The 12,983-nt window shown below is 43.8% G+C and overlaps 1 protein-coding gene across 1 annotated transcript in view; it reads left to right on the forward strand.

The window, feature by feature from the left end:
• RAB31 (RAB31, member RAS oncogene family) overlaps positions 1–12,983 on the forward strand; it is an 82,026-nt gene that overhangs the window by 49,762 nt on the left and 19,281 nt on the right. The window contains exon 5 of the mRNA XM_061399942.1: positions 581–687. Within this exon, the coding sequence (XP_061255926.1) occupies positions 581–687 (107 nt within the window). The remainder of the gene's footprint in view (positions 1–580; positions 688–12,983) is intronic.

The raw sequence follows: 12,983 nt of genomic DNA on the forward strand, positions 1-12,983 counted from the left end.
TGTAGCAAAGCCTTTCAAATCTATTTGCTAAATTAAACAACAGTCATCATTCATTTTTAAAATTGATTCTCTGTTCGTAGGGCTAAGGTCATGCCTGCTAATACTGTTCTCCAGAATGTTCAGTTTTTTTAAGAAAAGGAAAAGTATTTTTCAGTTTTGCATCTTTGGTTATTGTTGTTGTTTAGTCACTAAGTCATGTCCAACTCTTTTGTGGAAAAAAAAAGATATATATATATATATATCTGTTTTTTCTTTTCTGATAAATCATGAACAACATTGTTCAGCCCTGTAGCTTCATCTTATTCATGTTAAGGCAGGGCTTTAATTTAAAATTAATGTTATTTGTAGAAGGAAATTACTAACATGATTATCTTCATCAAGTTTATGTTTTACATAAACCTTTTATAGCCTATGTGAGTAAAACTTAGCTAATACTAAATTTTGTGCCAAGATTGAGGTAGTGTGTTCATCTGTATGTGTGTGCCCCCTGAAAATATTTTTTCTTCAGTGGATTATATTGGGTTTGTATTTCTGTGTGGTTGAGGGGTCTTTCCCAAGGTTGACTACACTTTTGGTTTAGGATTCATTTCATACCTTGAAGAAATGGGTGAAAGAGCTGAAGGAACACGGTCCAGAAAACATCGTGATGGCCATCGCCGGGAACAAGTGCGATCTCTCGGACATCAGGTGAGAGGAATTGAAAAGATGTGTGTGGGGCTCATGTTCTCCACCTTGAATGTCTGTGCTTGAAACGCTGTCATACCCACGTGGTTAAGTCTGTTCTGTCATCATTTAACCCATGTCATCCACTTGTGGTCATCAAGGTGTTATTTATTCAAGCAGAGTAGAGTTGAGGGGAAATAATTGGGAAATGCAAATATGAGGGAGCACTCACTCATGAATATTACCATCAAGTCTCCTGTACAGAGCACAGTTACACTCCTGACTCTACATGTCTTTGGGCTAAATGGTTTCCTTATTTTTTTTAATAATATATTTATTTTACTTGGCCTCACCAAGAGGCTTGCAGGATCTTAGTTCCCCAACCAGGGATGGAACCTGGGCCTGGCAGTGGAAGCTCGGGGTCCTAAGCTGTGGACCACCAGGGAATTGCCTTATTGTTGTTTATCGTTACCTTTTCTGTTGTTTTTGTCATTGTTACCACCATTACCATTTTCATATGGGAAGGAGTGTTAGAATTCTTCACATTTTCCATAACGTCCTGTTCGTTTTCTTTCCAGACTTTAATTTAAAGGATGTGGCCGGGTCAGTATGAGCTCACTGTTTTGTTCCAAGATCTGAATTTGGTGCCTCATGTGTGAACACTTGGGCTTCCCCCAGAGAGAGTGGAGTGTCTGCCTTGGCTGTTTCTGGGCAGTCATTGTGAGCAAAGAGCAGTTAGGAAAATAGGACCCTAAAGCGTGTGTGTATGTATGTACGTATATACACATGTTTTTTCTTTTCTGAAAAATCATGAACAACATTGTTTCAGTCCTGTAGCTTCATCTTACTCATGTTAAGTCAAGGCTGTAGTTTAAAATTAACATTATTTGGATATTGAACTTCTGCTGGAGGAAGGTTTGTAGGAACCCAAATTACGTGGACGAGAGCTGTGATGGTGGCTTTATCTAGTCTGATAAGCAAACTATTTTTTACTAAATAAAACTGAAATAAAAAAGGAAACGGTGAATTTGCATTGTCTCCCTTCCCTGGTTAATTTAATTCTCAGCAATGCGAGTACTTGATTTCCGTAAAGACCACAACCCACACTTCAGGTTTTGCTAATCCAAACATGATGAAACCAAAGCGTGATGAATATTGAAAACAGACCTTGTGGAAACCCTGAAGGTAGTCTCTGCCAGGTTGCTCTGTTTCTTTGGGATTTCAAAAGCTTTATATCACATTGCATCAGGTTGGTTTGTAATCACACCTGTAACCACCACTTAATTGTTTGTTTCTCAGGGTACAAATCTTTAACTCTCTAGACTTAGTTTAGGGCTCTGCCTTCTTTACTGTAATCCTGAGACAGCCTGATCATCTAGAATTCCCAGCTGAATGGCCTTCACTTCTGTTGTTGGAAGGAGGTGGGGTGGGCAGATGGAGGTGGGCTCTGCTGAGAGAAAGCCTCTGCTGTCAGCCGACACCACGGATTGTGGTAAAGGTGTGACTTTCAGTGAACTAAGCCTTGAAGATCGTGGGAACACTGGTGGGTGACAGTTTAAGCAGAAAATGATTTAAACGTGAATGGAATTAGGACTCTTGATTACAGGGAATTGAAACCCAATTGAAATTAATTTCAGGAAAGAGTGGAATTTGTTGCAAGATACTCATGGCTCAGAAAGTAAAGAATCCACCTGCAATGCAGGAGACTCGGATTGGATCCCTTGGTCGGGAAGATCCCCTGGAGGAGGACAGGGCAATCGGATCCAGTATTCTTGTCTGTAGAATTCCATGGAGAGAGGAGCTTGGTGGGTTATAGTCCATGGGGTCGCAGACAGTTGGACATGACTAAGTGACTAACACTTTCAGTTTTCACTGGTATCCACATGGTGAAAAAACAGAGGTGCCTTTAGCTCTGGTATTTGGTTTGTTCCATTTTTGGTCTCTTGAAAGATCCTGGCCTGACACTCTGTTTCTAAATTGCCGTAGAAGGATTGCCCCACATCATGACACAGCATTTGTGGCCGAGGAAGAGGATGTGATTGGTACGTGATTTACATGAATATAAAACTCTGGAAGACAGTTGGGCAATTTCTTTTAAAACCAAGCATGAAATTATTGTGTGTTTAGCAATCACACTCTTGGGGCATTTATCCCAGAGCAATGAAAATGTGGGTTCACAGAAAACTGGCACATGAGTGTTCATAGAAGCCTTGTTAGTGGCAGAATCAGTCCGGCTGTCCTTCAGTGGACACAGCAGGCGTGTCACACTGTGGAATACTACTCAGCAATGTAAAGAAACAGAACAGATGCAAGCCACCTGGACGAACCTGCAGGGAAATACAGCTGAGTAAGTAAAGCCAGTACCAAGGGTTTCATGGTGTATGATTCTACTTGTATAATGTTTGGGGAGTGAAGCCATTTTTGAAACAGAGAGGGATTAGTGGTTGTGGTCAGGATGATGTGTAGGGGGCCGGGGGAGGAAGGGCAGCAGGGACATCCTTGTGATGCTAGAACTGTCACCTCTCTGTGGGGGAGGGGGTGGCACACAAACCCACATGGGTGATAAAACTATGTAGAACTTAATTCACACAGAGGAGCACCAGTAAAACCAGGGGAATCTGAATGAGATGGAGTGTGGGTGTCAGGATTCTGGGTGATATTATAGTTTTGCAAAGTGGTGCCATTTGGGAAAACAGGGCAACGTGTACAAGGACTCTCGGTATTATTTCTTGTAACTCTGTGTGAATCCACAGCTACTCCAGTAAAAATTTCAGTTCACAAAGACTGGATTTAGATTAAAAAAAAAAAAAGTAAATCTTAGGCAGTGGTGTGTGTGTGGATATATATATGTGCACATACATGCATGCATATTATATATGTTGTATACGATGAACTAAAGCTTTGTAAACAGACTGAGCCAAAGAATGAATTTAACCACTCCCTGTGCCCCCCCCGCCCCCCCCCCCCACATGCTGTACAAAAGAACAACAGGAGAACTATATAAAAACTCCCATTTAGGAAAACCTGGAGGGGGAAGCCTGGTGGACTGGTCCTTGCCCCAAGGATAAACTTTCTCCCTCTAGACATAAATAGTCTGGTAAGTGATAGGCCTGTGAACCTCATGGGCACCTGCTGTTGATTCCTGTCCATGGCAGTAGAGTTGAGTTCTTGGTCAGCCAGTCCAGCTGCTCCGGATTCCGCCTGCTGGTACGACTTTTCTGGGGCATTAGCCAAGTATCTACACTCAATACCTTATTTAGAGCTTGACCTTCTTTTACTTTAATCAAGTACTTGGCTTCTTCTGTAATTGCCAGAGACTACAGTTTGGTTTTCACTGGGAGTTGGAGAAGGAGCGTATATAGATTGGGGTGTATGTGTGTGTGTGTAGGGGGAACCAGGCTCACCTAACAGACTTTGGTTGGTTGTGTAAGCCTCTTAATCCTTGTGCCGAGCTATGCCTGGCATAGTTTGAAAGTGCCCTGGAATTGAAATGGGATTAACTCCCTGACTCGACTCAGCCCACTGGAGGCACTATGGGAAGTACAAGGAAAGAAAAGAAAGTGCCTCCTTAGACCGCTTGCCTTTGTTTGGGGAGCCAAGGGGGCCACAGGGTGGGAGAGCGAGAAGGTGCCTAGTGAGCGATAAAAACTGTGTTAATAAAGTTCCGCGTTCGGGTGCAGGGAGGACAAACGGATTCAGGAACAGGAAAGCCCACAGTCACGGAGGTGATGGGGAAGGCTTGTGGATACCACGTGTCACACATTGGGCTGTTCAGGAGGAGCTGGGTAGGAGGCGACTCCTGGAAGGGAAGACAGTGGACAGAGGCATGCATGAGGGAGGGCCTTTGACAGGTCTACGCTTGGGAATGGGGAGAAGATGATGGGTGGTACGTGGACAGTCTGTAAACAGCTTACAAGTGTGTGGAGTGTCTGGGTTGATGTGCGTGGCCGGGGTGGTGATCCCCAGGTGTCCTGCCGCCTGCTTGTGTCTCTCATACCCGGGGCTCCATCGTCCATCAGTCATGACTCTGTCTTCTCCTGAGCCTCTGTGGCCACAGCTTCTTCTCAACGTAGAGCTTCGTGGAGTCACCAATAACTAAAGCTGGGGAGCCTACCTGCCAGCCTCAGGGCAGGCATGGGGGCCACTAAGGTTCCTGCAGCTTCCGGTGTAACAGGAGACCGAGGGCCTGGGCTGACGCCCGGATGGTGCAGGCTCGGCCCCGCTGTGCAACTGCCCGAAACACACACCAGCCCCATCAGAAGTCACCAGGCACCAGTGGTTTCAAGTTTGGGGAGAAAGTCAAGGGCTTTAACAGATGAGAAATATATTTGGAAATACATATTTTTGACTAAGAATACACAAATTGCTTTCACTTCTTACATTTGACTTTAAAGCTCATTCCAGTCTTCACAGTGGGCCAAAAATGGTCTAAGTGTTTCTTTAAAATTATACAGACCAAATAATTGAACTTTAGATGTTGGGTGACAAAAATCCAATTTATTCCAAATACCAAAAAACACAAAAGCCAGTGAATGTCAAAAACCACTCCTGTACAAGATGTGGAAATATGCTGGAAGTTTTAAAACCCACCCAGGGAATTCCCTGGCAGTCCATTAGTTAAGACTGAATTTTCACTGCCCCGGGTTCAATCCCTGGTCGAGGAACTAAGATCCCACAAGCCTCAAGGTGCAGTATAAACCAACAAGTAAAGGTCTGTCTAGTCAAGGCTATGGTTTTTCCTGTGGTCATGTATGGATGTAAGAGTTGGACTATAAGAAAGCTGAGCGCCGAAGAATTGATGCTTTTGAACTGTGGTGCTGGAGAAGACTCTTGAGAGTCCCTTGGACTGCAAGGGGATCCAACCAGTCCATCCTAAAGGAGATCAGTCCTGGGTGTTCATTGGAAGGACTGATGTTGAAGCTGAAACTCCAATACTTTGGTCACCTGATGCAAAGAGCTGACTCATTGGAAAAGACCCTGCTGCTGGGAAAGATTGAAGGCAGGACGAGAAGGGGATGACAGAGGATGAGATGGCTGGATGGCATCACCGACTCGATGCACATGGGTTTGGGTGAACTCCGGGAGTTGGTGATGGACAGGGAGGCCTGGTGTGCTGCAATTCACGGGGTCGCAAGGAGTCGGACACGACTGAGCGACTGAACTGAACTGAAATGAGTGAATGAAATCAACACACCCAGCATTTTCCTCATGTGAGATAAGGAGGTGTAGAGTCTGCCCTGTTACAGTGTGTGCTCTGAGCCCTGAGGTGCATGATTTTCTGTGCTATGTGGGGGCTGAGCCTGCATCTCTCATCCAAGCAGGAGGAAGGAATTGGTGATTGTCCTCCCCAGACAATGATCTGGGATTGCTTTCCATTTCAGTTGTAAAGTAGTCTATAAAGACGGTTGGATGGCATCACCAACTCAATGGACATGAGTTTGAACAAACTCCAGGAGATAGTGAAGGACATGGAAGCCTGGTGTGCTGCAGTCCCTGGGGTTGCAGAGTCCAACACGACTTAGAGACTGAACAACAGCAACAAATTAATGAAGAGTCTATAAAACATTTATGTGTATCTTAAAGAATCATATGAATTTTAAAGAACAAAATGAACAGCTCTGAACCTACGAGTGTGCCTCCCTCTCCAATCACATCCCCTTCCCTCCCCGCACAGGTCTCTGCTGCTGACTTCTGCGATAGCCATGCTTTTTTCCTTCGTACTTTGCCACCCATGTTTGCCTTCTAAACAATAGGCTCAGGCTTGCCTGCTTTTGAACTTTGCACAAATGAAATAACCTATGTGTCTTAGATGATGTCTTGTCTCTCACCCTGGGAGATTCCTGACGAAAGTTAACTGTACTTTGCCTGTTTCCAGCACACGGTTCTATTTGAACTGAGTGTAACACAGCTTGTCTCCCCATCCTGCAGTGGTGGGTATTTGCGTGATTTCTGGCTTGTTGTTACTATGAACAGTGCTTCTTGAATATTCTTGCACATTTCTTCGTGCCAAGTGTAAGCATTCCTCTAGGCTCAAGTGTGTGAGAGTCTAATTGCTGAGTCATGAGCTCAGTTTTACCAAGGTGACACCAGGGTTCTCCAAAGGGGACACAGGCTGTGTGGGAGACACCCAGTGCTTTCTGCCCTTAGTGCTGTAGGACGCCAGGGCGAGGAGAGACAGCTGATAAGAATTTCAGTTTGCTTTTCCCCAGTTACCAGCCAAGTCGGCACATTTTTATTTATTGGCCATTGAGATTTCTCCTTGTGTGAAGAGCCTGCTCATTCTTTTCTATTGGGATGTTTACCTTAATCTTACTTATTCATAGCATGTGGTGGCTCAGTGGTAAAGAATCCACCCACCAATCAGAAGACATGGGTTCCATTCCTGGGTTGGGAAGATCCCCTGGAGAAAGGACTGGCAACCCACTTCAGTTTTCTTGTCTGGAGAATCCCATGGACAGAGGAGCCTGGGGGGCTACAGTCCATGGGGTTGCAAAGAGTTTGACACGAGTGAGTGGCTGAACAACATTTATCTATCTATCTGTTATCTATCTTTGATAGTATATGCTGAAATATCTTCTTCAAATTTATGTCTTATATTTTCACTGTCTTTATATTTTTACATCATCAGACGTCTATAATTCCTGCCTAAGAGAATTAATCAATTTTTTTCCTTTATACCTTTTTTGGCATGGAGGGTAGAGGGAGGATGAGTCATTTAAGAAATCTTTCCACACCCCTAAGATCAAGAAGATATTCCCTGTGTTGATCATCTTTGAAAAGCTTTGCAGTTTTGTTTTCCTGTCTGTCCTTAAGTCACTTGGCCTCGATTTTGTATACACTGCCTCGGTTCTCCTATGTAGATGGCCATGTGTCTCTGCACTGCTGGTTGTAAAGTCCGTTCTCTCCCATCTGCAGTCTCTCCATCTCAGTCCTATGTCACGTGCCCTGGTGCATAGGTCTGTTTTTAGGGCTCTCAGTTCTATTTCACCAGCCTGCTTAGTCACCGTCACACCTATACTCCTCTGATTTAATTATCACAGCCTTATCATGAGTCTTGATAAATGGTCTTAGACCTCTGATATGGCCCAGAATCTCTGTAACTGATACTTGTAGGCCACAGAGAAGGTTTCATGAGAGTGTATGGTGTGACTGTGGATTTGTATGTTCTGGTCTATTGGAGATTAGGAGAGAGTTGGGGCCCAAATCTCCATGTGTGTATTGGGGAGTGTTTATTTTTATAGCTAATTTTAAACTTAGTAGTCTGTGTGTGTTCAGTTGTGTCTGACTCTTTGCCACCCTCTGGACTGTATCCCGCCAGGCTCCCCCATCCATGGAATTCTCCAGGCAAGAATACTGGAGTGGGTTGCGATTAACTTGTCTTCAGGGGATCTTCCTGATCCAAGGATCAAACCCTGGTCTGCCCGTTGCAGGCAGATTCTTTACCATCTGAGTCACCAGCTCAGTTCAGTTCAGTTCAGTCGCTCAGTCATGTCCAACTCTTTGCGACCCCATGAATCGCAGCACGCCAGGCCTCCCTGTCCATCACCAACTCCCGGAGTTCACTCAGACTCACGTCCATCGAGTTGGTGATGCCATCCAGCCATCTCAGCCTCTGTCATCCCCTTCTCCTCCTGCCCCCAATCCCTCCCAGCATCAGGGTCTTTTCCAATGAGTCAACTCTTCGCATGAGGTGGCCAAAGTACTGGAGTTTCAGCTTTAGCATCATTCCTTCCAAGGAAATCCCAGGGCTGATCTCCTTCAGAATGGACTGGTTGGATCTCCTTGCAGTCCAAGGGATTCTCAAGAGTCTTCTCCAACACCACAGTTCAAAAGAGTCAATTCTTTGGTGCTCAGCTTTCTTCACAGTCCAACTCTCACATCCATACATGACCACAGGAAAAACCATAGCCTTGACTAGACGAACCTTTGTTGGCAAAGTAATCTCTCTGCTTTTGAATATGCTACCTAGGTTGGTCATAACTTTCCTTCCAAGGAGTAAGCGTCTTTTAATTTCATGTTGCAGTCACCATCTGCAGTGATTTTGGAGCCCAGAAAAATACAGTCTGACACTGTTTCTACTGTTTCCCTATCTATTTCCCATGAAGTGATGGGACCGGATGCCATGATCTTCGTTTTCTGAATGTTGAGCTTTAAGCCAACTTTTTCACTCTCCACTTTCGCTTTCATCAAGAGGCTTTTGAGTTCCTCTTCACTTTCTGCCATAAGGGTGGTGTCATCTGCATATCTGAGGTTATTGATATTTCTCCCGGCAATCTTGATTCCAGCTTGTGTTTCTTCCAGTCCAGTGTTTCTCATGATGTACTCTGCATATAAGTTAAATAAGCAGAGTGACAATATACAGCCTTGACGTACTCCTTTTCCTATTTGGGACCAGTCTGTTGTTCCATGTCCAGTTCTAACTGTTGCTTCCTGACCTGCATACAAATTTCTCAAGAGGCAGATCAGGTGGTCTGGTATTCCCATCTCTTTCAGAATTTTCCACAGTTTATTGTGATCCACACAGTCAAAGGCTTTGGCATAGTCAAGAAAGCAGAAATAGATGTTTTTCTGGAACTCTCTTGCTTTTTCCATGATCCAGCAGATGTTGGCAATTTGATCTCTGATTCCTCTTCCTTTTCTAAAACCAGCTTGAACATCTGGAAGTTGACGGTTCACATATTGCTGAAGCCTGGCTTGGAGAATTTTGAGCATTACTTTACTAGCATGTGAGATGAGTGCAATTGTGCGGTAGTTTGAGCATTCTTTGGCATTGCCTTTCTTTGGGATTGGAATGAAAACTGACCTTTTCCAGTCCTGTGGCCACAGCTGAGTTTTCCAAATTTTCTGGCATATTGAGTGCAGCACTTTCACAGCATCACCTTTCAGGATTTGGAATAGTTCAACTGGAATTCCATCACCTCCACTAGCTTTGTTTGTAGTGATGCTTTCTAAGGCCCACTTGACTTCACATTCCAGGATGTCTGGCTCTAGGTCAGTGATCACACCATCGTGATTATCTGGGTCATGAAGATCTTTTTGTACAGTTCTTCTGTGTATTCTTGCCAGCTTTTCTTAATATCTTCTGTTTCTGTTAGGTCCATACCATTTCTGTCCTTTTCGAGCCCATCTTTGCAGGGAAGCCTAAATAAACTTTATTTTAGAATAGTCTTATATTCATAGAAAAGTTGAAAAGTTAGTATGCAGTTCTCACATATCCCACATCTAGTTTTCCCTATGTAAAAAAAAAAATTTGTTTATTTATGACTGCACTGGATCTCCTTGCTGCATGCAGACTTTCTCTAGTTGTAGAGAGCAGGGGTTACTCTCTAGGCGCGGTGCAAGGGCTTCTCAATGCAGTGGCTTCTCTTGTAGCGTATCACAGACTCAGTAGTTGTGGCACAGGGGCTTAGTTGCCCCACAGCATGTGGGATCTTCCCAGACCAGGGCTCAAACCAGTGTCCCCTGCATTGGCAGGTGGATTCTTATCCACTGTGCCACCAGGGAAGCCCCATTTCTCCTACTTTTAACACCTTACAATGATTACTGTGGTACATTTGTCCAAACTGAGCAATCTATCAGTTCAGTTCAGTCGCTCAGTCATGTCCGGCTCTGTGACCCCATGGACCACAGCATGCCAGGCCTCCCTGTCCATCACCAACTCCCGGAGTTTACCCAAACTCATGTCCATTGAGTTGGTGATGCCATCCAGCCATCTCATCCTCTGTCATCCCTTCTGCTCCTGCCTTCAATCTTTCCCAGCATCAGAGTCTTTTCAGATCAGTCAGCTCCTCTCATCAGATGGCCAAAGTATTGGAGTTTCAGCTTCAACATCAGTCCTTCCAATGAACACTCAGGACTGATCTCCTTTAGGATGGACTGGTTGGATCTCCTTGCAGTCCAAGGGACTCTCAAGAGTCTTCTCCAACACCACAGTTCAAAAGCATCAATTCTTCAGCATTCAGCTTTCTTTATAGTCTAATTCTCACATCCATACTTGACTACCAGAAAAACCATAGGCTTGACTAGACGGACCTTTGTTGGCAAAATAATGTCTCTGCTTTTCAATATGCTGTCTAGGTTGGTCATAACTTTCCTTCCAAGGAGCAAGGGTCTTTTAATTTCATGGCTACAGTCACCATCTGCAGTGTGATTTTAGAGCCCCCCAAAATAAAGTCTGTTTATTTTTTACTGTTTCCACTATTTCCCCATCTATTTGCCATGAAGTGATGGGACTGGATGCCATGATCTTTGTTTTCTGAATGTTGGGCTTTAAGCCAACTTTTTCACTCTCCTCTTTCGCTTTCATCAAGAGGCTCTTTAGTACTTCTTCACTTTCTGCCATAAAGGTTGTGTCATCTGCATATCTGAGGTTATTGATATTTCTCCTGGCAATCTTGATTCCAGCTTGTGCTTCTTCCAGTCCAGCATTTCTCATGATGTACTCTGCATATAAGTTAAATAAGCAGAGTGACATTATACAGCCTTGACGTACTTCTTTCCTGATTTGGAACCAGTCTGTTGTTCCATGTCCAGTTCTAACTGTTGCTTCCTGATCTGCATATAGGTTTCTCAAGAGGCAGGTCAGGTGGTCTGGTATTTCCATCTCTTTCAGAATTTTCCACAGTTTATTGTGATCCACACAGTCAAAGGCTTTGGTATAGTCAATAAAGCAGAAATAGATGTTTTTCTGGAACTCTCTTGCTTTTTCCATGATCCAGCAGATGTTGGCAATTTGATCTCTGGTTCCTCTGCCTTTTCTAAAACCAGCTTGAACATCAGGAAATTCACGATTCACATATTGCTGAAGCCTAGCTTGGAGAATTTTGAGCATTACTTTACTAGTGTGTGAGATGAGTGCAATTGTGCGGTAGTTTGAGCATTCTTTGGCATTGCCTTTCTTTGGGATTGGAATGAAAACTGACCTTTTCCAGTCCTGTGGCCACAGCTGAGTTTTCCAAATTTTCTGGCATATTGAGTGCAGCACTTGCCGAGCATCATCCTTTAGGATTTGAAATAGCTGAACTGGAATTCCATCACCTATACTTGCTTTGTTCGTAGTAATGCTTCCTAAGACCCACTTGACTTCACATTCTAGGATGTCTGGCTCTAGATGAGTGATCATGCCATCGTGATTATCTGGGTCATGAAGATCTTTTTTGTACAGTTCTTCCTTGTATTCTTGCCAGCTTTTCTTAATATCTTCTGTTTCTGTTAGGTCCATACCGTTTCTGTCCTTTATTGAGCCCATCTTTGCATCAAATGTTCCCTTCGTATCTCTAATTTTCTTGAAGCAATTAGTCTTTCCCATTCTGTTGTTCCCCATCTATTGTTTCCCTCTATTTCTTTGCATGGATCACTGAAGAAGGCTTTCTTATCTCTCCTTGCTATTCTTTGGAACTCCGCATTCAAATGGGTATAATTTTCCTTTTCTCCTTTACTTTTCGCTTCTCTTCTTTTCACACCTATATTCCTTAGTTATTGATTCTTCATTTCTGATACTTTTATTAACTTTATTGATGGTATTGATAATTTATTATTAACTAAAGTCCATACATTACTGAGATTTCACTCCTTCCCCCTTATATCCCTTATTTATTCTGGGATCGCATCCAGAGCACTGTATCACATCCAGTTGCCAGGTCTCTTTAGGATCTTTGGGCTGGGACAGGTTCTCAGACTTACTTTGTTTTTGATGACCTTGACAGTTTTTAGTACTGGTCAGGTAGTTTGGACCTCTCTCCTTTGGGATCTGTCTGCTGTGTTTCTTGTGACTGGACTGGGGGCGGGCATGTGTTTAGGGGAAGAAGACCACAGAAGTAAAGTGCTCTTTTCGTGACTTTATTACCAGTTAAGCAAGGGTTTGTGTTACCAGCACGATAACATCCCTGGTGAGGTGGACCTTGACCTCCTGGCCGAGGTGGTGGCTGTAAAGTTACCCTCCCCTGCTGTTTGGAAGGTGGTCCCTGGGCACAGCCCACACTTGAGGGCGGGGGCTGTGCCCCACCTCCTTGAGGGAGGAGTCCCGATATAAATTATTTGTAATTCTTCTGCAGGTGAAATTCGTCTCCCCTCCCTGATTTTTTTTATTTCGTCATTTATCTGTATCAGTGTGGACTCACAGATATTTATATATAGTTTAAGTTATAGTGCAATATTGTGTTACTTAACTTGTTGCTCAAATTGCTCCAACTTTGGCCACTGGGAGCCCTTTCTGTTGCTTCTGTGTTCCTTTAACAAATTCCCATCATTTTGGTTCTTTAGCACTTCCTTACTTTTTGGCACAAGGAGATGTTCCAGACTCATCTTGTATGTTTTAGGAT

This window comes from Bos javanicus, chromosome 24 (assembly GCF_032452875.1).
Source record: "Bos javanicus breed banteng chromosome 24, ARS-OSU_banteng_1.0, whole genome shotgun sequence".
NCBI classification, from domain to species: domain Eukaryota; kingdom Metazoa; phylum Chordata; class Mammalia; order Artiodactyla; family Bovidae; genus Bos; species Bos javanicus.